Source organism: Thalassophryne amazonica, chromosome 1 (assembly GCF_902500255.1).
Source record: "Thalassophryne amazonica chromosome 1, fThaAma1.1, whole genome shotgun sequence".
Classification (NCBI taxonomy): Eukaryota; Metazoa; Chordata; class Actinopteri; order Batrachoidiformes; family Batrachoididae; genus Thalassophryne; species Thalassophryne amazonica.
In genome coordinates, this window is record NC_047103.1 from 59,037,079 (window position 1) to 59,063,680 (window position 26,602).

At 44.2% G+C, this 26,602-nt stretch overlaps 1 protein-coding gene across 2 annotated transcripts; it reads left to right on the forward strand.

The window, feature by feature from the left end:
* Positions 1-727: 727 nt before the first annotated feature.
* zfand1 (zinc finger, AN1-type domain 1) lies at positions 728-25,695 on the forward strand. Of its 2 annotated transcripts, XM_034170575.1 has the most exons (8): positions 728-826; positions 16,844-16,886; positions 17,338-17,377; positions 18,105-18,232; positions 18,430-18,521; positions 19,217-19,335; positions 19,489-19,644; positions 25,439-25,695. In XM_034170575.1, exons 1-8 carry the CDS (start codon positions 772-774, stop codon positions 25,613-25,615), a joined length of 810 nt encoding a protein of 269 aa, XP_034026466.1. In that variant the 5' UTR covers positions 728-771; the 3' UTR covers positions 25,616-25,695. The 2 variants fall into 2 exon arrangements, with proteins under 2 accessions (XP_034026466.1, XP_034026475.1); XM_034170584.1 differs by lacking the exon at positions 728-826 and having other exon boundaries at positions 17,338-17,408.
* Positions 25,696-26,602: the final 907 nt, after the last annotated feature.

A 26,602-nucleotide genomic window follows, 5' to 3' on the forward strand; every position in this document is an offset into this window, starting at 1 on the left:
CATGACGTCACTGTACACCTGTCAAAGAGGCCAGGAGACACAAAAACAACAATAATCTAACGTTAAATATAAATACATATAAAGCTAACATAAAATACCTTCAGAACATTTACAGATGTGACTGTTTTTTCACAGCTTTTCGATTTTGGGAGGTTTTAAAGCCTGACGTAAAGAATTTAAATGCGAGTTTCTTGTTGCAGTATTTGCATTTATATATTATTTCCTCCGTCAGCAAAGTTGTCGGAGGTTATTTTTTCACCTCTGTTTGTCTGTGAACAGCCTGGAGCCTACAATTTTTCATATATCATTATGTTTTGTTTTGTTTTTTGTTACTGAAGATTCATATCCTGATATGAATTTGATATTAAAAATTTCGTTTGAGATTTAACATTAAACAAAATTATCTAAAAGTTAACGAGTGAGGATTTTTTTCTAGTTCAGCCTAATCCTGATCATTTCTGTCCCCATCAGTGTATCACGATTATTAAAACGTTATTTCGACATACATATTTATTTTACTTGATTTTGTATTTGTGCCATAAATTGCTGTATTTGCTATTTGTTAGCGTATATCCCGCATCGTGTCCTGTTAAAAAATAAAATAATAATAAAAAGTAGTCTTCCCAAAGCGTATATCCCGCATCATGTCCTGTTAAAAAATAAAATAATAATAAAAAGTAGTCTTCCCAAACACCCGCCCCACCGTACAAATTTGAAGTCACGTGACTACGCGTGTCGAGGTCAAAGTTGGTGTTGACATTCTGTGCTAAAATGGCTGAATTAGACATTGGGAAGCATTGTCAACTCGACTCTTGTCATCAGAATGGTCAGTTTCTTTCCATTTTCATCGTCATTAGAGGAAATAAGCTCAGTTGATATTTGTTTGAAAAGCGCTAACACCGTGTCCTTAGCGAGGTGTAAACAAGCTGTCCACATGTCATCCGCACCTGCTAAGCTAGCTACCTTAGCGACTAAACGAGGGGTGGCCAAGTTCGGTCCTCAAGAGCCACATTCCTGACACTCTTAGTTGTCTCCCTGCTTCAACACACCTGAATCCAATGAAAGACTCGTTAGCAGACTTTTAGTGAGCCTTTCATTGGCCTCACGTAGCAACGTTGCGCACGGCGATATTTGAGCGTATATAGGGTGTACGCCAAAATGGCTGCGCTACGTGGCATTTATCAATGTGGTCGTTGGCGTACGGTGCGCTGAAAATATACACCAGGTCGAGAGGTGGTGTAAATTACACACCAAAATGAACCAGCACTGGAATCCACATAAAAATGAAAATGATAAACAGTGCCATCATACAAATCAATGCATATGTTAAATAAATAACACTTTCTTGATTATACTACATAATAATTAATACAAATCCCGCTTTTGCGGGATTGTTGGTTTCCAGCACGATCCGTGGCCACAGCGCTGACCGCAAAGAAAGCGCTGCTCCCCTTTTTCTCCAGAGCCTGGAGCCAGAGCAGCGCTGAGCTTAACTTTATGTGGTGTGATCGTTTTAGACAATGGAATTGATAATTACAACTGTAGTGTTGTCATTCCCTTCGCCCGTGCTGCAATCAGGTTTTGTCGTCTTCATTCGTTTGTTACAATAAAATAAAGAAAGAAATACATTTTAAAAATAAAGAAATCTGTAAAATTAGGCGTATCTAATTGAGCTAGCACATATCCACATGTCAAGAATTATTGACGTGAAAAGAGAATACAGTGGTCCCTCGCTATAACGCGGTTCACCTTTCACGGCCTCGCAGTTTCGCGGATTTTTTTAGTCCAATTTTGCATGCTTTTTTTTTTTACAGTGCATTGTGGTCTGCGTGTCTGTTTATAAGAATCTTCTCGCCCAGAAGAAAAAAGAGCGCCAACAACTACCCCTAACTGTGTTCTTCACTCGGAAAAAGACACCTGCAGCGAGGTTTGACTCAGTGGAAAAAGGCACGGCGTCAGGACGAAGAGGCGTGATCAGAGGAACTGTGAAATACTGGTCAGTCACTATTAATAATTTCTTATGTGTCCAACCTCGTAGGTTGATCGTTAAAATTAAATTCGTTAGTTCTAAAAGCCATCATAATTATTTATAGGAAAATGTTCTATTTTTATTACTCAAACAAATATTTGGGCCTGAAAACAGGTTGGTCTTATTTCTCTACAAAGGTTGGAACTTTGAGAGTGTTTACATGAGAGAAAAGTGAGAAAATGTTCATGCCTGATTGAGAAAAGTGTATCAAGTGGTTTTACAGGGGTTTTACAGCTTTAAAACATCTATAATAATTGTAAAAAATAATGCTGACTACTTCACGGACTTCGCTTATTGCGGGCTATTTTTAGAATGTAACTCCCGCGATAAACAAGGGACCACTGTAACACTTTTTTGATTATACTACAAAACAATACGACGGCCGCTTTTGACGCTTTGTTGGCACGCGTCGTGATTGGTGGAGTTCTTTTTCTTTGCCGTCTTCCTGGCTTCCATGTCGTAAAATGAGGGTGTGTCTTAAGCGGAGTCTGAATATTTATGGGCGTGTTCATTATAATTACGATTGTTTTCACCTGCCGCATTTATCAAGGTCACGTCGGGCATATGCTGGAAATGGGCAGGTGCACACTGCTTGATACATGTCACGGCAACTTTTGTGTACTTCAAATTTACACCGTAAATTTGCGCCACAAGTGCGCAACGTTGATACATGAGGCCCATTGTGTCATGGTTAATTTTACTTCTGACAAAATGTCTCACAGTCGTTAGCCTAAGTGATGTTTGCGCAGAGTTTAACCTGTTATGTTATTAGCTGCTGGCACAGCTGTAATGACACGGTTAGTGTTGTGTACTTGTTACACTATAAAATTAAACGGTGAGGCATATTTACGGGTGAACACTTTGTATATGACCTTTATTCTGCCGCACATATACTACACTGAAGAACAGACTCGACATATCAAATACTGATGCGCCCCCTTAGGGTGAACTAATCGATCAATGATGATCCCAGATCATTCTAAAAATATACTACATCCTCCCTTTTTAAGCATGAGAGTCATCTTTAACATTACAACAAGAAATAACTTCTGCATTAAGCATTTTAAATGATATCCTTATACTGTAAAAACAACCTTCGTGTTGTGTGGGCCGCTGAAGAGGAGGTACTGCTGGCCCACCACCACCAGAGGGCGCCTCGCCTGGAGTGCGGGCTCCAGGCACCAGAGGGCGCTGCCGCCTCACAGGAGCAGCCAAGGTGACAGCCGTCACCTATCAACTGAGACAGCTGACATCCATCAGCGGAGGGGTATATCAGCTGGACGGCATCTCCACCTCATTGCCGAGATATCGCTCTACTAAGGAGGTAACGTACTCAGCCAGTCGCTTCATTTCAGAGGAATAACACTTTATTGCTTGTGCCTAAGACAGCTGAAGACTGTATTGGACATATATCGGATAAGTACCCATATTCCTACACTGCAGTGTTGTTTTTGATTAGAGGTGGAGGTGGTGTTTCCACCCTACGTGTTGCTGGGTGCAGCCGCACCCACATCTGACTGTTTCTGTTCCTCGCCAGCAGTACCGGATCCGACGAGCGGAGGCAGTGGCCACCTGGGAGTTCGGGACTTGGCGGCTCCAGTATTCCCGGGGTTCGGTGGCAGAGGAAATCGGGTGGTTCCGGTTCGACTCGGACAGACGTCTCCTATCGTCGAGCCTGCCCACACGACACCATTGGAATTGGTTTATTTCCACAATTGTGATCTGTTGTGTTTGTTGTGTGTGTTCACAACAGTAAAGCCTTGTTATTTGACTTTCTTCATTGTCCGTTCATTTGCGCCCCCTGTTGTGGGTCCGTGTTCCTCACTTTCTCCAACACTTCGAATCACATTACATAAATTAAGTCTTAAAAAAAAATTTTCCGTTCTTTTTCTGTCTCTTTTTCTTTTCATGTTTTTTTTAGACACTGTTGATTTTCTGTTCTGTCTCTTTTCCTCTTTTTTTATTTCAGTCACTCTGTTGATTATAAAGATATGGAAGTAAAAAAAAATTTAACTCATTAAACTGAAACACGTAAATGTAAACAAAGTCAGAACTAGACTAATCTGTAAGCTGGACCTAAGTATTATGTTAACTCATAGTCCCTGAACTTTGTAGGCATCTTCACAAGTCTCTCCCTTTTGGTGCTGTAGGTGGGAGCAGCTGGAGTGGGGTTGTTTGGTTCACAGGCAGGAGTGTGCTGGTCTTGCAGGGCCTGTGATGCGCTGTCCTCGCTCTGTGAAGCGATGGGTTGCTCCAGCATTTCATCGTCGTCTTCTCTGTGTAGACTGGGGTGGATTCTCCTCAGATGACGTCGGTTTCTCCGGAATGTGACACCACTGGGAGTCTGTACGTTGTATGCACGTGGTTCCACTCTTTTGCTTAGGACAGTAGCTGGTTCCCAGCCACGACGTGTTGCCATGTGAACTGTGGTACCAGGAGCAAACTCTGGCAGAGTCTTTTTGTTGTGGTTGTAGTAGTGCTCTTGCCTGGCTTGTAGGTGTTTCAGCCTAGAGTGAAATCCATGCGGGACAGCTGGTTGCACCACAGCTGTGGAGCTTGGCAAGGTGCTTCGCAGTACTCTTCCCATCAGGACTTGTGCTGGTAAAAACTCTGTGCCTGTCACTGGAGTGGTTCGTAGTGACAGGAGAGCTAAGTGCGGGTCTGTGCCAGTCTGTGTTGCCTTTTTAAGTGAATGCTTTACTGTCCTTACCATTCTCTCTGCAAGGCCGTTTGATTGTGGATATCCAGGGCTGGAGTGGACAAGCTTTATGCCCCATGACGACGCAAACTCTCATTTCAGAGCTGGCGAAAGGAACATGATCGCTTACCAGCTCTTTTGGGATTCCATGTCTGGCGAAGACGCACGTCTGTCTCAATGTGCCGAAAAAGTGCTGATGTCCACGTCTTTTCACAATTCCTGTGCTAGTCAGACGACATACCGGATCAAGACAGTGTCCAGTTTAGAAATGAACGGCACATTCCACTGTTACAGGAGTTTTTGTCATGGAAAGAGGAGTGGAGTTCCGCGCGTCGCGGTGGAGCCGCATGGCGCAAAGCAACGCCGTGATGAAGCCTCACAGAACATGTTGGGGCATGTCCAGCTCATGCTCAATTTCTCGGATAATCACACGACTGAAAAGCAACCGACAGCCATCTGAAATCCACCTGAAAGCCGTCCTGTGAGACTAACACGGAGGTGGTTTTGTGCCGCGTAATGAACGGCTCCGTGGCGCGTCCCTCAGCTTTTCTTTCCATGAAAAAAAACTCCTGTAACAGTGGAATGTGCCGAAAAAGTGCTGATGTCCACACCTTCTGCCTTTTTGTGAAAGTCAGACGACGTCCCGGATCAACAAAGCCTTCACATTGGAAATGATCTGGTTGTTCCAGCGGGGTTGGAGCCTGTCGATCGGCGCTCAGAGCGCGGCGTGCTCTCAGCAGTTGTGGGCGGTCTTTAAACCATCTGGATCACTCCTTAATCTGTGTAATCCCCATAAAATCGTCCCTGAAAGCCATATTAATTTTCCGAATGGTGTCCACCTGGAGGTCTCTCACAATTTCTGGAAAAAAATTGATGCAGCAAAGCTCCAAATCGTTCAGACATTTATTTGCAATAAAAAACGATGAGAGGGGTGGGCCACTGCTCACACAAAGCCTGCTCACAGGCGAATGACGCAACCGACAGGCATGAAAAAACTCACGCATGCGCACGAAGGTTCAAGCTTGGCTGATGCAATCACACGTGATTCAAATCCATATGTTTTTTGCAAAAAATAAAAAGGTCAGATACCTTTTGGACAGACCTCGTATATTGATGGTAACACTGCTCCGTCGTCTCGGCCAGCCTTTGTTGTGTAGCTGCATCACCTGTTGCAGTACGTTGTCTGTAGCCGTGGCCACCTTGACCTTTGAGAGAGTGTCTGCGTTGAGTGCATCTGTGGCTTCCATTGCATGCACTACTCTCTCCTCGAACAGATCCTTTTTCGCGTCATCCTTGCAGTCAGTGGCAACAGCGCAGGACAGGGTATCAGCAACGTGCATGTCCTTGCCTGCAGTGTAGGTTATTCTCAGGTCAAGCTGAGCTGAGCTGAATTGGAGCTGCAATAGCATGCGCTGAAGTCATGCTGGTGCCTTGCTCAGATGCTTTTTGAAGATGACTTCTAGTGGCTTATGGTCTGATTGTACAGTCACTGTGTTGCCATAGACATACTGGTGAAAGCGCTTGGTTGCGAAAGCTATTGCCAGCAGCTCTTTCTCTATCTGAGCATAATTCTTCTCAGACTCTGTGAGTGCTCGTGAAGCATAAGACAGTGGTCTACCTTCCTGCAGCAGACAGGCGCCGAGTCCGTCTTTTGATGCGTTGCACTGTATGGTGAGTGGCTTGCTCTGGTCGAAGAACTGGAGTACTGGGGCCTGCATGAGGGCGGTCTTGAGCTTGTCTAGTGCAGCAGTGTGTTCATGGCTCCAGTGCCAGGCAGCATGTTTTCGTAGCAGTTCTCTGAGTGGGCTTGTGATCATGGCTTCTATAGGATTATAGTTGTGGTACATGTTACTGATAATATCTGTTAATGGGTCACTGTATAGCTATTGTACATAATTACACATCATTCTGTGTTGTAACACCCACATTTGTCTCTTGCAGAATAAACGTGTGAGCATTGCTCGCTGGCAAGTTGAGTAAAGAGTTTGGCACTCATTTATCCTCACACGTTTCATCCACTATGGCCAACATCGACTGCCCTGCACCAGGCTGCGGCGTCAGCTGGCCCAGTTCAACTCCTCCAGAAGTCCTCATCCGCCTCCTGGATATACACGCCAACACAGCCCACCCTCCACCCAGCACAGCTACTGCCTTTACGGCCTCTGCGGAGAAGGTGAAACGGCCCACTGTCTCGGCGGCTGGCTCTAACGAGGAATGGTCCTACTTCCAGCAACAGTGGAATGACTATAAAATGGCCACACACCTTACTGGACAGGATATAGTTTACCAGCTCCTGGAATGTTGTGATGACTTGCTGAGGAAAGACCTCACCTGCATATTCGGCTGTCTCTCAAGCAGTGCCGAAGCCACAGTCCTTCAAAACATGACAACGCTTGCTGTCCGCCAGGAGAACATCATGGTAGCTCGCGTCCAACTTCATAATATGCGACAGGACAGGGATGAACCTGCATTCGCTGCCTGCTTGAGAGGACAGGCTAGTGTATGCAATTTCTCAATTACATGCCCCAAACCTGGCAACCCCTTGTGTGAGTATTGTGGCAGACAAGTTCATTCTGGCAATAGGACGGAACGCATGAAGTCGAATTTGCGAGCTTCCAAATTGACCCTACAACAGTGCAACCCTGCCCTAAATCTGTTGAGGTCATTCAGAACTTCCCAGTCCCAAAAACATTACAGACATGCGTAGCTGGTTCGGGTTGGTCAATCAGGTGTCATACGTCTTTGCATCCGCAGAGAGAATGCAGCCATTCCGCCAGTTCCTGAAACCGGGAATCAGGTTTGATTGGACCGAAAACATGAACACGCTGTTCGAGGAAACCAAAGCCCTCATCATCAACGAGATCAAAAAGGGTGTAGCAATCTTTGACAAATCTAAGCCCACATGCCTGGCCACAGACTGGAGCAAGGACGGCTTAGGGTTTTGGCTCTTCCAGAAGCGTTGCACATGCCCCTCATCGCGAACATTCTGCTGCCCAGATGGATGGCAGATTACCCTGGTCGGCAGTAGATTTACTTCGGGTGCAGAGTCCAGGTATGTGCCTATTGAAGAGGAAGCATTAGCTGTCGTGGACGCCCTGGACAAGGCTCGCTACTTTGTCATCGGTTGCCCCGAACTCATCATAGCTGTTGATCACAAACCCCTCCTTAAAGTACTAGGCGAGAGGCGATTGGATGACATCCCAAATCCCTGCCTACGAAACCTGAAGGAGAAGACCCTGCTATACCGCTTTCGCGTTGTTCACATCCCTGGATCCCGGCATGCTGCTACAGATGCCCTGTCCAGACACCCAGTGGGGAAACCATCACACTTGGAGCTACCTGATGACTTGTCTGCTTTGTGCGTCACACCAACCCTACCCCCAATGTCCTGGCCCGTCTACGTTGCACCGACACGACGATCACTGAGGTATGTTCATATGACTCCACTGATAACACAGTGATCAAATCAGTTTCATGGGATGACGTCCGCCTGGCCACCTCGAGTGATCCAACCATGGTGGAATTGCTGAACCTCATCGAGGATGGCTTCCCAGAGCTTAAGGCATGCCTCCCCCCAGCACTCAGACCATACCATCAATATAGTGAATATCTGAGCAGTTTTGACGGTGTCACCCTCTACCGTGACCGAGTCATCATCCCGGCGTCCCTGCATAATAGGGTGCTTGAGGCCCTCCACTCAGCCCATCAAGGCATCACCCAGATGTGCTCCAGGGCAGAGTCATCCTTCTTCTGGCCCAGGTATGACCCCTGCTATCACAGAGCTACGAGAACGATGCACTGCCTGCAACCGCATGGCTCCCTCTCAGCCCAGTGCCTCTCCCACGCCCCCTTACTGCCTGCGTACCCATTCCAATGTGTTGTGGCTGATTACTTCTCATACCAAGGCAGACACTTCCTCGTCATCGTCAATCACTACAGTAACTCGCCAGTCATGGAGGAAAGTGCCAACGGAGCATCAGGCTTGATCATGGCCCTTCGTCGCACGTTTGTCACCTATGGAATTGCGGAGTAATTGTTGTCTGATGGTGGACCAGAATTCACGGCACTCTTGACAGAACGCTTCCTTAGTGATTGGCGCGTCCGACACCGCCTCTCCTCTGTGGCATTCCCTCACAGCAACTGCCGGGCGGAGGTGGGTGTCAAAACTGTCAAACGCATGATAACTGACAATGTAGTTGATGGGTCATTGAACACTGACAAATTTCAAAGAGCTATGTTGCAATATCGTAATACACTGGACCGAGACACCCATCTCTCCCCAGCCATGTGCCTTTTCGGGAGGCCCATAAGGGATTCCATTCCCATCCATCCAGGCAAATACCAACCCCACCCAACATGGCGTTTGACGCTTGTGGCCAGAGAGGAAGCACTGCGCAACCGCCACATGCGTGATGCCGAATGCCTCTCTGAACACACCTGCACATTACCCCCCTTAAAGGTCGGTGACCCTGTCCGCATCCAAAACCAAACCGGCCCTCACCCAACCAAGTGGGACAAGACCGGTATTGTCATCGAAGTGCGACAGTTCAATCAGTATGTGATTCGGATTGACGGATCGGGCCGTGTCACCCTGCGTAATAGCCAGTTCCTTCGGCGATACACCCCAGTTATCCAGAGGGATCACTTGATGATGGCCCCAGGTTTGCCATTGATGGTCCGGCTTGACAAGACTCACGGAGCCCCGCCCGAGGTGATGCCACACGGGCCACCTGCATCTCCGATACCGGCAATCCCAGCACTTGCCGATACTCCTCCTGCAGGCACAGTGGAGCCTACAACCCCTGACTGCTCACCAGGAATATCCACACCGCGATCACCAGGCCCTTCTCCGCTGCGGACTGATTGTGTCACATCCACTGGACGCATGCCCTGAGCCCTCAGAGCTCTCCAGGACTTCAACTCACCAGGACTCAAGGAGGATGTACTCCCAACCACTGCTGCTGGGCGTTGTACCCGCCATGGCCTGCCCCCTCCCCCTTAGCTTATATGGAGGCCGCTGTGATGCTTGGGAAGAGGGTAGTCTATCCCTGTGACCCTTCATTATCCATTGTCCTCTTTCATTTAAATTCAATACACTTATTTTATGACTACCAGTGATTGTGCTTCAAATATCAGTCTTTGCTGTATCATTCCAAAGACTTGGGGGGGCATATAGGATTATAGTTGTAGTACATGTTACTGATAAATATCTGTTAATGGGTCACTGTATAGCTATTGTACATAATTACACGTCATTCTGTGTTGTAACGCCCACATTTGTCTCTTGCAGAATAAACGTGTGAGCATTGCTCGCTGGCAAGTTGAGTAAAGAGTTCGGCAGTCATTTAGCTTCATTTGGGATGTATTGGCAGAGATACCTTGTCATTCCCAGTAGCCTCTGTAGTCCTTTCTTGTCCTCAGGCTGTGGCATGTTTCTGATGGCTAACACCTTGGACTCGTCCGGCTTCACACCCTTCGAGGTGACAACATGTCCCATGTATCTGACTGAGTCCACCTTGTATTGAATTTTCTCTTTGTTGAATTTGATGTTGTTTCTCTGTGCAGTGTCCATGACTTTCTGCAGAATGGCATCATGCTCTTCCTCAGATGCAGCAGCGATGATCATGTCGTCTGCAATTATATGCACTCCTTCAATGTTGCCGAATGTCTCAGTTTTTTTTGTTGGAAATCCTCGCTGGCGGACTTAATGCCAAAAGGAAGTCTCTTGAAGCGAAACCTGCCCCATGGTGTGCTGAATGTGCAGAGCATTGAGGAGGGCTTGTCCAGTCTCACTTGCCATTATCCATCTTTTTCATCTAAGATGGAGAAGATGCTTTTCCCTGACAGCCTGTGGAGTACTTCTTTTGAGGTAGGTATTGAGAAGTGCTGACTCTTGATCGCCTCATTCAGGTCACGAGGGTCCAAGCACACCCTGAGCGACCCGTTTTTCTTCTCTGTAATGACAAGGCTATTTACCCATTCTGTGGGCTCTGTCACAGGTGCGATGACATCTCTTTCTACGAGTTCTTCCAGCGTGGTTTTCAGCCTGTCCATGACAGCGATGGGGATTTTCCTGCAGCCGTGCACTACTGGGGTCACATGTGGGTCTGTGTGAATGTGATGCACCCTGGGAAACTGTTCCAAACCACTGAAGATGGAGGGGTAGGCGTCCACTAACTCCTCTTTTGTGGCTGGTGCCTTGACAGCGATGGTCTCCATTCTTTTTACCAGCTTCAGCTGTTTACATGCGTCTCTGCCTAATATTGGAGTGGAGGAGTGCTTGGTGATGAAGAACTGAAGATCTGACTTTGTCCTGGCTACATCACAGGTAAGACTCAAGGTGCCTTCTGGCTTCAGACGTGTTCCTCCATAAGCCACGAGAGCTATGCGGGTGGGCTGCAGCTGATGAGGACCCGGAATCTCCTGCAGAATGCTCAGAGGGAGCACATTCGCGTCTGCCCCAGTGTCTAATTTAAACTAATTTTGTATTTTGGCTGTTGTGTACCACGCATTTTCCTGCTGACTGTTTTTGGGTCCAGCACAGGACATAGTCCCTCTGAACAGAGATTCGACCTCAAGATAATGCACTCCTCGGGCAGTGGCTCCTCTATCTTGTGTTGACGTGCACATCTTCGCGTAGTGGTTCCTCTTTTTGCAGTTGTGGCATATGACGCCAAACACTGGACATTGACGAGGTTTATGTGCCCCGCCGCACTTTCTGCATGTATTTACGTTTGCTGCTTGTGCCTTTGTTTTTTCTTGTGGTCTTGGCTTTCTTTTCATGCCCGTTCTCCCCTTCTCCGAGCTAGCTGACACCTTGTGAAGAGCCTCCACTGACGCCTCTGGCTGAGCTGATCGCATGGCACACATCTGTGATTTAGCGACTTCTGCTGCTCTGCAGATATCGACTGCTTTATCTAAAGTCAAGTCCGTTTCTCTCAATAGTCGCTCTTTCACACGAACATCAGGCACAGTAAACACAAGCTTATCTCTTATCATGTCATTCTCAGTCATTCCAAACAAGTTTTTACATTTCTGGCGAAGTTCCATCACGAACTGGTCAACGTTGACTCCTTCTGGCATGAGTAGTGACCAAAACTGATGGCGCTCGAACACGATGTTCTTCTTTGGAATGTAGTATTTTCTGAAGGCTTCCAGTATATCTTTGAGTGTAGGTTCACCAGGTTGACCATCCACTTCCTCTGTTTTGACATCGAGGGTGTTGTAGATCTCTAACGCATCCTCACCGACCGTGTGACCGTGTGTTCATCCTTCTCGTCCGCACTCGTAGCTGTCATGTACAGCTGGAAACGTTGCTCCCATCGGCGCCAATTCTCGCTAAGGTTGCCTGTTAGCACTAGCGGTGCAGGTGGCTTGAACTGGTCCATGCTAACGTTGATGTTCGGTCACTCGATGTAAACGTAAAACTAAACTTTCTTCTTACCACAGCGGAGTAACGACGAAAACTAATGGTGTCTTGTGTCTCATGTGGATGAAGAAAAAACTTCTTCTGCCACCATGTTGTGTACTTGTTACACTATAAAATTAAACGGTGAGGCATATTTACGGGTGAACACTTTGTATGTGACCTTTATTCTGCCGCACACATACTACGACATATCAAATACTGATGCGCCCCCTTAGGGTGAACTAATCGATCAATGATGATCCCAGATCATTCTAACAATATACTACAGTTAGCTTGTCTAAAAGGCAACAAATAAATCCCCCCGCCCCCCTTTGTCTCTCCCTGAACGATTAAAATTGGACATATTTCATTCTGATCTGTTGGAAAGTCAGACTGATGGACGTCTTGCTCTTCCATGCTTTCTCTGTCAGTTTCATCAAGTTTCTAACAAGCATGCATTCATTTTAGACTATTGTATTATTTGTCATCATACAGGCTGGATTACACATGGGAGTACATGCAAACACAAATAACTTTTCTTGGTTCATTGTTAAAACTCACACACAGAACACAGTAGCACGTCTGAGACTGACTCACTACAAACAAAACGATCAAAGGGAATAATGTGTTTATTAACCATCAGATGCAAAAGTAAACTCAGCATGTGGCTTTGTAAAATTAGCACTTACGAGGTCTATTAGAAAAGAAACTGACCTTTTTATTTTTTTTAAAAATATATGGATTTGAATCACGTGCTGTTAAACAATTTCTCGGATACTCACTCGACTGAAAGCCATCGAAAACCGCCTGAATCTTACGAATGATTATCAACACGGAGGCGTTTTTCTGTGGCGCCGCGCCATGAGCGGCTGGGTGCCGACGCGCGAATCCGTCCGCATGTCTTTCATTACAAAATCTCCTTTAACAGTGGAATGTCTGGATAAACTGATGATCCCGAGCTCTTCTGAAACTTCTCTGTTCTCTCACGACGTCCTGGGTCAACAGAGGCTTAAAGTGGAGATGACACCTCAAAAACATAGGGAAAACTGATATAAGTAGCAAAATATACATATTTTATAGTAAGTTGAAAGTAATTATACTCATTATCACTGAAAAATAAAGTTTGTACAGCTTCTCAAAAGTATGTTAATTGGACAGCGCGCTTTCAGCGCACCTTCGGCGGTCACATGATGCCGTGACGACACAGGCTGGAGAGTCCCGTCTTTGTTCGATCGACAACAGGAACCGATGGACGTCAGACTGTGACGAGATCAAGAACTTTTCTGACTCCTCTTCAAGTGTGGATTATTTCTGACTCGGATCCTGAGGATGTCGCAACAGTGATTAGACCCTACAGATTGGAGCCGTATCTTTCGGACGAACATTCAAACCAGGAGTATTTTGGCAGCGAAAATAATGCCGACAGTGTTTATGGCGGAGCCGAAGCAGAGGCAAGAGTGTTGCCGCCGTCGTGTTTTCATGCCGCCGCCGTGTTTTCATGCCGCTGCCGTGTTTTCATGCCGCTGCCGTGTTTACGCCGCCGTGTTTTCATGCCGCCGCCGTGTTTTCATGTTGCTGCCCTCTTTACGCTGCCATGTTTTCATGCCGCTGCCATGTTTACGCCGCCGTGTTTTCATGCCGCCGCCGTGTTTTCATGTTGCTGCCGTGTTTTCATGCTGCTGCCGTGTTTACGCCGCCGTGTTTTCATGCCGCTGCCGTGTTTACATGCTGCTGCCGTGTTTACGCTGCCGTGTTTTCATGCCGCTGCCGTGTTTACGCCGCCATGTTTACATGCCGCTGCTGTGTTTATGCCGCTGTGTTTTCATGCCGCTGCCGTGTTTACACCGTCGTGTTTACATGCCGCTGCTGTGTTTACATGCCGCTGCCGTGTTTACATGCCGCTGCCGTGTTTATGCCGCTGTGTTTTCATGCCGCTGCCGTGTTTACGCCGCCGTGTTTACATGCCGCTGCTGTGTTTATGCCGCTGTGTTTTCATGCCGCTGCCGTGTTTACGCCGTCGTGTTTACATGCCGCTGCTGTGTTTACATGCCGCTGCTGTGTTTACATGCCGCTGCTGTGTTTATGCCGCTGTGTTTTCATGCCGCTGCCGTGTTTACGCCGCCGTGTTTACATGCCGCTGCCGTGTTTACATGCCGCTGCCGTGTTTATGCCGCTGTGTTTTCATGCCGCTGCCGTGTTTACGCCGTCGTGTTTACATGCTGCAAGATTATTGTGGGGTTGACATTTTATGTGTTCCTGTGAGCAGTGAGAACATGGGACAGTAGAGGAAAGTATCTGCTGTCTGGAGCAAATGTGGGTGTGCGAGCGGAGGGAGCGGCAGCCGGACATTTCGTGCATCACACAACACCGCAGCTTTCGATCAATCTGCCTAGACTTGAAAAGGCTAAAACCTTTCGCCCTTGTGTTTGTGCAATATGCTGCGACACACTGGTCAGGCATATCGACAAACAAGTCCCTGAGAGCTGTGTTTAATCAAAGTTTCTGCCGCTAAAAAAAAAGTGTAAACAACGGCCGCCAGGCGCACGAGCCGATACGGTCTACAGCCTGTGACGTATTTTCGGCTTGGTGCTCAGCGGGAAGCTGTTCAGGGGGCGTGCACATTTTTCAGTGGCGGGACGTTCAAATGTTATATATAACGGGAGAACTGCGTCCATTTTCCCAAAACGCTTAGGTTGACCGAATTATATAACCTTTGTTACATGTAATAAGACTATGTTGTCTTTAAGTGTCATATCCACTTTAAATTTGGAAGTTTTCAGCTCGAAACAGGCTGACGACGGCGGTTTGGGGCGTGGCACGCCGTCCGGCTCTGTGGGCAGTCCTTAAAGCGACAGTAACACTCCATAATCTCTCATCAGCCGTTAAAATTTTCACCGAAAACCGTCTGAATTTCTCGAATGGTGTCCACTTGGATGTGCCTTACAGTTTCAGAAAAAATTTTGATCAAGCAAAGCGCCAGTCTCTCGGGAAGAAGTCAGACAAAGGAATTCCGACGAGGGGGGTGGACCAGTGCTCACTCAAAGCCTGCCCACAGGCGAATGACGCAACCGACAGGCGTGAAAATACTCACGCATGCGCACGAGGGTTCAAGCTTGTCTGACGCAATCACACGTGATTCAAATCCATATAGTTTTTGAAAAAATAAAAAGGTCGGTTTCTTTTCTAATAGACCTCGTACGTTAGTTATGGGCAACGGTCTTCTTCTCGTTTTTTTGTGGGAGCGTTACAGTGCCACCTACAGGCCTGGCATATATACTACAGTTTTAAACGACGCTTCGAGGCAAAGAATTTGCCTCGCACATTTTTTGTAATCGAATTATTCGAATTACTCGATTAATCGTTTCAGCCCTAGGTGAATCGCTGCTGACGCTCAGAAATGACGCTACTGTGGTCCAAAATGATGCATGCAAAGTGAAGGCAAGGCGGACCAATTTTTAGGGGGGACCGTTCAGTTGTCACTTTTTTAGGCCAGCACCTTGACACTTGCACAAATCTGTGTGATTTTGTTTTTCTTTTTATGATTGAAATCTTAAAAAACCCAAAGGCTGTAGACTTTTTACTATTTTATTGTAAATATTTTAGTTGATGTTTTGCTATTTCGATATTGCCTGTTGTGAAAGTGTAGGAACACGGACCCACAACAGGGGGCGTAAAAGAACGGGCAATGGATAAGCCAAACAGTAACAATTTAATGTTGTAAATTGTGCACAACGGAATACAGACAACAATCAGTTTGGGACTACAGTCAATTACACGTTGGGTGACGTGTGGGCAGGCTTGAGGATAGGAGACGCCCGTCCAGAACCGAGCCGGATCCCACACGGCCCTCACCGCCAACGGACCTGAAGAACACCGGAGCCGCCAAGTCCTGGGTCCCCAGGTGGTCACCGTCTTCAGCTGTCAGACCTGGTACTGCTGGCAGAGAATAGAAACAGCACAGGTGAGTGTGAGTACGCACACTCAGTAATCCCACAGTCTGTGTTCAGTAAGGAGGGAGCACCTCCACCTCCAATCACACACTCGTGCAGCTCCTGTCTAACCACTTATCTGGTTGGGGTGTGAAGCGAAGCAGTCGCTGATCACACCAAACGCTAATCCCACAGATAAGGCAATCCCACAGGAAAACGGCTGCAAAGAAGTTCAGACTATTAGTCAGCGTTAAATACAGCAGAGAATATTACCTCCAAGGTAGCTGATTTCTCGGCAGGGAGGTGGAGTTGCAGTCCGGCCTTTATGGTGATGGTGTTGAGTAGTGGATGAGTGACAGCTGGTACGGATGATGAGTGACAGCTGTCACTCCCGGTCGCTCAGACGCCCTCTCGTGCTTGAAGCCCGCACTTCAAGCAGGGCGCCATCTTGTGGTGGTGGGCCAGCAGTACCTCCTCTTCAGCGGCCCACACAACAATTGCCTGTTTCTTCTTCTTTGACCTCCGTCTTGTCCTCCTGTCTGGTTGCTCCGTGCTGAGCATCTTTCTCCCGAGTATATGCCATTTTGCTATAATGTGTTGGTGTTTGTTGCGGTTTGGGATATTGCCATTCCTGCTTGTTGCCATTTTGCCAAGAAAGCCTTCATAACTTATTTTTCACAAATACATCTTGGACTTGGCATAGATGATGTTACATTTTATTGCTAAATCCATGCTGTGATACTAAATGAATGAATTTCTTCACTCTTTTCATCTTCTAGATTTCCTTCCATTTACCTGTGATGTATGTGGTGGTATTTTCTGGTAAGACTGCTGTATCTCCAAATCCAAAGTAGTTTCCATGTTGAAGAAGCATTAAATTGATCCTATTTAAAGCTGCAATGATTAATCAATTATTAAATGACTTAACTATGTTGATATTTGATTAATTATTTTGAGTCAAATCCACATTTTTTTATTTCAGCTTCTTAAATGTTAATATTTTCTGGCTTGTTTTCCAGTTTACTCCTCTCTGACAATACACCACATTGTTATTGGGTTGTGGACAAAAGGAGACATTTTAGGGCATCATATTGTACTTGTACTTGTATTATATTGTGAAAATCTGGGTTGCCATTTTGTGCTATCTTATGGACCAACCAACTCCTCTGTTAATTGAAAATATTCAAATAATCATTCAGAGTGCTCCAGCATTGTAATTGTAGTACTTGTAATCAACGTCTAAGTGAGATTGAAATGTTTTGGTCTCTTGTAGCATTGATCACAGAAGCAGAGAGGCCCACTCATGTTCACAGGTAAATTATGCTGTTGAGCATGATGATGTATGTTATCTTAAATGTCACTTTTTCTTCTTTTTCATACTCTTAAAATTTTGTAGGTGTGTTTTGTCTTTTATCTGTACGTTGTTCTTGTTTCTGTTATTTTATGTTACCCCTTTTCAAAGTGCTTGCTTGATTGTATTTAATACAGTAACTACAAATCTTAAGCATTATTTAAAAAATCATGCAGTAAAAATTATGAAAAGGCTTTGAATATCAAATTTTTGATGAGAAAAAGACTAGAGATAATGGGTATCTCTTTTGGCTTTACACTTTACTTTTAAAACTGAACTCTTTTGGGTGAACTATTACATGATTGTACATCGTGTTAATTCATTATGCACTGAGTAATCAGTTGATTATTCATCCCATTTGTTGTCTATGTGGAATCAGGCTGTAATCATTCAAAGTAATCAGGTTTCTATTCATTTTAAATGGGCTGTGTTTAAATAAAATAAGGGGACTTTTTTATAATGTACCACTTTTTTAAAAATTGAATATACATTTTCTGTCATTTAATTGATTTTTTTTATTTTATAATCGCTATTTGTAAATTAATCATTTGGAGTTATACTGTTTTACCATTGACGAAAGATGAAAAGAACACTTACACGAACATTTCTTAATTGTTTTACGCAGAACGTCCATTAATGAGATATGAATTGATTAGGTTTTGTACTGAATTTCTTTTTCTATTTTTCAGGTGATTGTGAAAAGAGAATTCTGCACATCGGGTGGCAGCACGAGTTATCCGTGCTCATTTCCAGATTGCAAAGGGAAAGAATTGCTGCCTGTGATTTGTCCACAGTGTGGAAAACATTTCTGTTTGGCGTAGGTGTAAAGATTTATCTTTCCTCCATTAATTTTTTTTTTTCATGTTGATATATGCTGTGCTCTAGAAGCTCATTTGGGTTTATACAGCATGACTCAAAATGAAGGTGATATTCTTGACTGTTGTCTTTATTACTATTTTATTAATGGAATGGTTAAACTGAGCGTTTCAAATTCCTCTTATTCTTGTGTTGCAGCCATCGATATCACGAAGATCACAAATGTGAGAAATTTGAGAACCCAAAGCCTCGAATGTCAGCCACCAAAGAGCTAGTGCAAAAGATAATGGGTTAGTTCTGTTTGTTGATTTCAGTTATTTGTTTTACACTACCGTTATCGGCAAATGGATTTGTAATTGATAACTTGACCTTCCTTGATGTATTTAGAATTTTGTCATTTTTTGTTGTCACCACATGTTGTCATCACTTTGGACAGGATGTTGTTGTTGTTAATATATGGGATTTTTAAAGCACATTTTCCACTAAAAACCATTATGAGGGAAGGCCAGTGTCACTAATGGGGGAAAAAAGGAGAAATGTTTATCCCCACTCCTGGCCTACTATTACACATTTGATTATTTTCTTCCTTGGCTTAAGTGGGGAAAAACATAAGATGATTTTGATGTATTTGACATCACTGTGCAATGATGTACCTACAGAGCAAATGGCTTTGTCACACTGTTATTAACCTGTCCCATTCAGTTTACTGGCTAAATCATAACACAGTTGTCCCATTCAACCAACTTCTGTCTACTTCTTTATTAATCTGTAACATCCTGACAGATTATCTGCAGGTTAGTCTCACATTGCTTTTTACCTCTCAAGTGGACCTTGCGGGAATAGACTAATACAGAAATACTATATTAACAAAGCCACATCTTTTTCATGGTTGGGTAAATCATGTTCCAAAATATAACAACTGGAGAGCAAATGCTCTAACATGGTGAATGAGATTATATTTTTGTGTGTTTGTGTGACTACTCAGAGTCAAAGGAGGGATCCAAAAATAAAGGACGAAGAGGAGCAAAGAACAGTGCAACTGCAGCTAAGGTAGCATTGATGAAACTGAAAATGCATGCTGCTGGAGACAAGGGACTACCACAGGTGAGTCCAAGCACTCATTGTTTTAATTTACAAATTAGAATGTCATGGCTTCTTATGTTGATGTAACGTGTCATATGCCATCTGTAGTGTGTGTCAACAGTAGAATTCTATGATTATTTTGCCCTGCTAATTAACATGCTCTGTGGTTTCCAGACAGAGAGAACTTATCTTCAGGTTTACCTTCCTAAGGAATCTAAATCCTCAAGCCAGCCGATGTTCTTCTGTTCCAAATGGAGTGTGGGGAAAGTGGTGGATTACGCTGCCTCCCAAGCAGGCCTCAAGAACAACAATAATGTACTGACTGCAAAGGTACAGAATTGTCATCACAATAGATTTTTAAAAACACATCAGCAGCCTTTTTTATTTATTTTTTTGCACACTAGCAGGAGTGGTGGCCAAGTGGTTAGTGCACTTGGTTTCATTGTGGAAGGTTCCTAGTTCAAACCTCACCCCTACCACATTTCTCCATGTAATGTGGAGTTGCATCAGGAAGGGCATCTGTTGTAGAACTTGTGCCAAATCAACATGCAGATCCAAGGTGGATCTGCATGTTGGCGACCCCAAGTGAATAAACAAGGGAGTGGTCAAAGGAACTTTTTTGCACACTGACCTTTCCTGTCTTTATGTCATGCCTTCTGTAATCATCACCAATGGGATGTGATAACTGTTTAGATATATGAGGTCTGTTAGAAAAGTATCGGACCTTATTATTTTTTTTTTTTTCAAAAACCTGATGGATTTGAATCACGTGTGCTTGCATGAGCCAGCCTTGAACCTTCGTGCGCATGCGTGAATCTTTTCATGCCTGTCGATTGCGTCATTTGCTGGCAAGCAGCCTTTGTGTGAGGACGTGTGCAGTGCTCGCGTTGGATTTTCATTGCAAGGAAAATGACGGAACGACTGGAGCAGCGCTGCATCAGATTTTGCCAGAAACTGAGCGACAGCCAGGTGGAAACCATTCAGAAGATTCAGACGGCTTTTGGTGACTTTCAGTCGTGTGACTATCCGAGAAATTGTGGAAGAGGTGGGAATCATTTTTCGGAGTCCAGCATGTTCTGTGAGGCTTCAACACGAAGGCGCTTTTGCTCCGTCAGCAGCAGCACGAATTTCGTTGCAACTCTTTCATGGCCAGATCTTCACAATGGAATGTGTTGAAAAAGTGCTGATGTCCACCTCTTCTGCTATTTTTTGGATAGTCACACGACGGTCCCGCATCACCACAGCATTCACTTTGGCAATGATCTGGTTTGATTTCAGCATGTTGATGGCCGACCGGAGCGCGGCTCGCTCTCCACCGTTGTGCGGACGTCTTTAAACCGGTTGTACCGCTCCTTAATCTGTGTGACGCCCAGAGCATTGTCACCTAAAGCCATCTGAATCTTCCGAATGGTTTCCACCTGGCTGTCGCTCAGTTTCTGGCAAAATTTGATGCAGCGCTGCTCCACTCGTTCTGTCATTTTCCTTGCAATGAAAATCCGAGAGCACTACACACCACCTCACACAAATGCTGCTTGACAGCAAATGACGCAATCGACAGGCGTGAAAAAATTCACGCATGCGCACGAAGGTTCAAGGTTGGCTCACACAAGCAGGCTTGATTCAAATAGAGCAGGTTTTTGAAAAAAAAAAAATAAGGTCCGACACTTTTCTAACAGACCTCATATATATATATAATTTGTTCCTTCCAGCCACCAAAATATGTCAAAACAGAAAAGGATGAGGATTGACTGAAAAGGTTTGAGTCTGATGCAGAAAAAGTAGAGTGTGGCTCTTCATCTTTTGCATTCTGAGAAACCATTTCTCTTGAGAATCTGTGAAATTTTGACTCACTAGGTGCAGTGTTGCAGACACAGTATTTCAGTGAAGTGAGTAGGGGTGTGTCGGATTGGCAACATGGACAAAGCTGGTGGTGCTGTGACTCAGTATCTCACAAAAAGTGAATATCTCCATGAGGGCATGGTAGAGGCATTAGGAGAGGATGGCCCATCTTATGCTACAGTTAAACGCTGGTCAGCCAAATTCAAGAGGGGAAGAACAAACATTGAAGATGGAGCAAGATCAGGAAAACCTAGAACTGCCACCTCGAGCGATATGGTCCTTGATGACAGAAGAATAAGTGAGTGTCACATAGCCAGTACTGTATGCATTTTTCAGGAGAGAGTTCATAATGTTTTGATAGAAGAACTGCGAATCACAAAACTTTCAGCACAGTGGGTCCAAAGACTTCTCACGGCCGATCAGAAACGTACTAGGTTCCAGATATCCAGGGAGAATCTTCAGCTTTTTCAGGCAGATTTTGATAACTTCATGCGACAATTCGTAACCATGGACGAGACCTGGGTCCATCACTCTGAACTGGAGTCCAAACAACAGTGGAAGCAATGGAAACATTGGTTCTCCCTTGCTCTGTCTTGGGACCGTTGTTATTTTTTCTATTTATAAATGATTTACCAGCTGTTTGAATACACAATGTAAAATTTTTGCAGATGACACAAAACTTTATCATCTGATTCTGTCACTGGTTAACCAACAGCCATGTACACAATGATATTGACAACATTTTAAAATGGTCTGATGAGTGGTTATTGGGGTTTAATAGCAGCAAGTGCAAAGTTATGCATATAGATAGTAAAAATCTATGTTACCAGTTTTTTTTGTTTTTTTTTTGCCTCCTTGCTCTCGGCCGAGACGGTCACATTTTTCTCTTCTCCCTTCCTCCTTATCTTTCCTGCTTCTGTGGCGTGTTGTCTGTGAGGCTGCCAGCTTTGCTCTTCTGGAAACAGCAAAAATGGATCTGTTAAAGTGGTCTCTGAACGCAGTTGACACTATTTTTTCTACAAGACATTCGGGAGCGGAGGACCCGACCTGTCCTGCCGGGACACGTGATGGGTTACGTGATGGACAGTTGGAGGAAATGGCAGGTCATGTGCCTTTACACGCTGTCTGTGGAGGACGTCGAACATGTGTATATATTTGGCATGGTGGTGACCGGGTTCCTGCTGTGTGGAGCGGGCATAGCGCTGGTTTACCGGAAAATTAAGAAAGTGGAAGCGGCAATAATTGGCCCGTCCAAGCTGCCCCACATGATTGATTAGATTGGAAGGGCAGTGTCAGCTCAGTCGGCAGGTGTTAACCGCGCGTTGGAAACCATCTCTGGTAGGATCGCTGCACTAGAAAACCGCATTGATCGTCAATAATGACCACATCTCCTCTCCTAATTCAGATGTATTGAAAGCCACTCTGTCTCAGACTGTGGAATCTTTCAGGCATCTGCTAACCTGGATTTTCATTCGGCTTCCCAAAACACAGCTGCACTTCAAGGCCGCTGTGATGAAAACCTCCTGGAGAAGAACAACACTCATGCCTCACCCCCCTGGTCTTCACCCGCCCTCAGCTTCTCCAGCTCTGATGTTGACTGTGGACAGTGGATTGTTCAGGGCTGGGCCCTTCCTCCCTCCAGAACGGACGAGCAAGGCCATTGATGGCGCCTAAAGGTGGCCTCCAGGTGTTCTGTCTGATAACTGGACTCTTACAAATCTCGGTCGTCATCTCTCCTCCTGTTGTTGTGTGTGATCATTGTTCATTGTGCTGATGGGTTTTTTCCTGCATTGCTGCTGCATGATTCAGTACAGCAGCAATGAAGGTTTTTCTTTCCCAAGTCTTACCTTACCTTGTGTGTGCTTTTTATATGTGTTCATGTACCGGGCCGGCTTATGCGTGTCGTTTGTCGTCATGAGGTCGGTCATGGTTTGCTCAGCCCTGCTGTTGACCTAAGACAGGACATACATCTGGAGCTGGTCCCCGGGCGCCTAAAGGCGACTTCTGCTCCTAACTGGCAATTAGGATGGGTTAAATGCAGTAAACACATTTCATTGTGCAGGGAACATGTTCCTTTGTGCATATGACAATAAAATTCTTTTGAATCCTTTTGAATCCTTTTGAATTTGAAATGAATGGAATTATAATGGAAGCTGTTAGAGGAGAATGATTTCATGTACTTTGCAGCAGCCAAAGCAAATAGAATTTTGGGCATGATCAAGCAAACTTTTACTTATATTTCCAAAGAATCTTTTTTTGATCTTGTATAAAAGTTATGTTAGACCTCATGTAGAGTACTGTGTCCAGTTTGGTTCCCTCATCTTCAGAAGGACAAAAATGTATTGGAAAAAGTTCAGAGGAGGGCCACAAAAATTGTACCAGAATTGGTTGATTTACCTTGTGAGGAGAGATTAAAACAATTGAAGCTTACTTAAAAATAGAAGGGTTAGTGGGGATCTGATTGAGGTTTATGGTTTTGAAAATATCAGGCCTGAATATTTTTTCCAAAACAGTCTATTCCAGTTTTAGAGGTCACTCGTGTATGTTTGAGGTGCAAAGATGCAGATATGACCTCAGAGTTTTTGTTTGTTTTTCTAACAGAGTTGTAACTTTGTGGAATGGTCTCCCTTATCAGGTGGTTAATGCTCCAAGTTTCAGTACTTTTAAAAAAAATACTTTTTTTTTTTTTTTTTTTTACGGTATTTGATTATTGTGATTGCTGATTTATTATTTGACTGTTTGCTTTTTATTTTACTGTGTTTTGCACTGTTATTTAATTACTCCTACACTACTTACTTTTTATGTGTGCTTATTGTATTTTTATACATGTTTCATACTTCACACAGTAAATGTATTATTATAATTATGAAGAAAGCCAAAGATGTCTCATCTGCTGTAAAGATCATGGCCTCTGTCTGCTGGGATGCTGAGGGCATCATAATGATAGACTATCTACAGAAGGGACAAACTATCAATGGGGCCTATTATACTTCCTTTTGCGATGGCTGCAGGAGAAAATGAAGCAGAAGCGATGTGGAATGCTCTGACAAGGTGTTTTGTTTCATCAGGACAATGCTCCAGTCCACACGTCGGTCATCGCAATGGCTCCCATTTATGAATGTGGCTTTGAACTTGTTCCACACCCACCTTTTTCTTCTGATTTGGCTCCTTCCGGCTTCCATCTGTTTCCAAAAATGAAAAGGCGTCTTGTTGGAACTCATTATTATGATGTCATATCTGCAGTGGACGACTTTCTTGAGCTCGAGGATAAGACCTTCTATGAGCATGGTATTAAGGCAGCGATGCTGGAAAAAGTGTGTGGATTTACACTGGCATCATGTTGAAAAGTAAAGCATTACATTAATTCAGTTGTGGCTTCTTGGTTAGGCTCAAAGGTTTTCAATCACCCCTTGTATATGGTAGTTTGGGTCTATTCTACAAATGAAATATTTAAACTTTGACTTTAACTTTCAAAACTGGCAACTAAAATAAGTGTTATAGTTTTTTGGGGGGTTGGCACACTAGATGAAGTTAGAATTTTTAAACAAGACAATAAAGGGGGAGGGCATAAGATATTACTTCCACAAAATTATCTGCCATCACAATAAAAATATTTGACTCAGGATTTTTTGAAACAAGTGACATCTAACATGCATAAGAACAAGCACGAACAAGTTATAGCTTTACTTTATTGAAGATTACTTGTCCTACTATAGAGCAATTGGCTCTGGAGAATAGGAGTTGAACTACCATCCTGTAGAATGGGGTTTGATTCCTGGTGTGTGCTTCAGGCTACCTGTGTCCTGATACAATTCAAAGAAATTTGTTAAACTTTACAGTAGAAGTAAATTGATATTAGTTAATGCAGTAACAGTCATTAACATTTAGTTGTTTATCATTTGTTAATGTGTTCATGTTAGATAATGGTTATTACTGCATAATTAACAGTGAATTAAGACTTCACTGTTTCAGTTATTTTTTTTATGTGTTCAGTAGCTTTATAAATTAATAAATGTTTTAATTATTACCCTAGTTAACATGAGCGAAATTAATAAATAATTACTCAACAGTTAACTCAGAATTCGCTGTTAGCTAATGTTTGTTACAGCATTAATTAGTGTGCACTTATTGTAAAGTGTTATCAAGAAATCTATATTTGTCTAAGCTAACTATTACCTATACACTGTAAATGAGCCTGTATAAGTATGCCATCAGATATATACATCTCTTGAATAAGTCTTCAGCAGTTTGCAGTCTCCTTTTTATGTTGTCTTGCTGTTTGCAGAAGCTGCGGCTGTGCCATCCTCAGATGGGTGAGGCGATGCAGATGGATGCCACTTTGCTGTCACTGTTGGCTCACCCAGAAACGCCACTCTATAATGGTGGTAATGTCATCCTGGAATACCTGGACAATGAATCCACAGGCCTGAAGGATGTTTCTGAATATATTACACAGATGTGATGAAGCCAAACTAACCCCTGTGTGGCTGGTTTCTGTATATAATTTTTATTTTAATACATACATTTGTTTTACATGTTGAACCTAGACAGCTTGTGTGACAGTATCAAGTTTTTCAGTTATCTGGTTAAAAACAAATACATCATGCCAAGTGTCAGAGAGCGCAGGTAACAACCCCCTGCTAGAGTCCTTTCCCCCAGCACCAGTAGGTATGGTTTATATACTCATTGTGGGCCTGAATGTCATTGTAATTTTGAGTTTTTAATGATGTCTTTGAACGTTATTTTGCCAGGGTGGAATGATTGTACAGCACTCATCATTAATGACTTTTAAAAAACAAGAATTGGGTGCACATATTCAAATTTGTTTTGGATCTTCTGTAATCCACACAGGGTCAAATTTATACATGCAGGCTCAAATATATATACACACACCCCATTTGGTTAAATGCCCCTTAGCAAATCAACCAGATGCTTTTGGTTGCCATCCACAAGGTTCTAGTATAATTCTGGCTGCATATTTGAGCACTCATCGGGATTGACAGAGTTCATTTAAACTGATTGGTTTCCTGGCGCGGACCTGTCTTATAAACATAATCCAGAAATTTTCAATGGGGTTGAGGTCGGGGCTTTGAGAAGGCCATTGCAGAGGCTTCGTGGTAGCCTAATTTATCCAACTCCCGACCACTTTTGATATGTGTTTGGGATCATTGTCCTGTTGGAACACCGAATTATGACAAAGTTTCAACCATCTAGTTGTTGATTTGAGGTGTCAAAGAATTTGGAGGTAGTCCTCCTTCTTTAGTCCATCCACTTTGTGCAATGCAACAGTACCACTGGCAACATAACAGCCCCAGAACATGATGCTACCACCACCTGGCTTGACAGTTGGCACAGTGTTCTTAAGTTTGAATGTCTCACCTTCTCCAAACATAACTCTTGCCATTGTGGCCAAACAGCTCAATCTTTGGCTTGTTTGACCATAAAACCT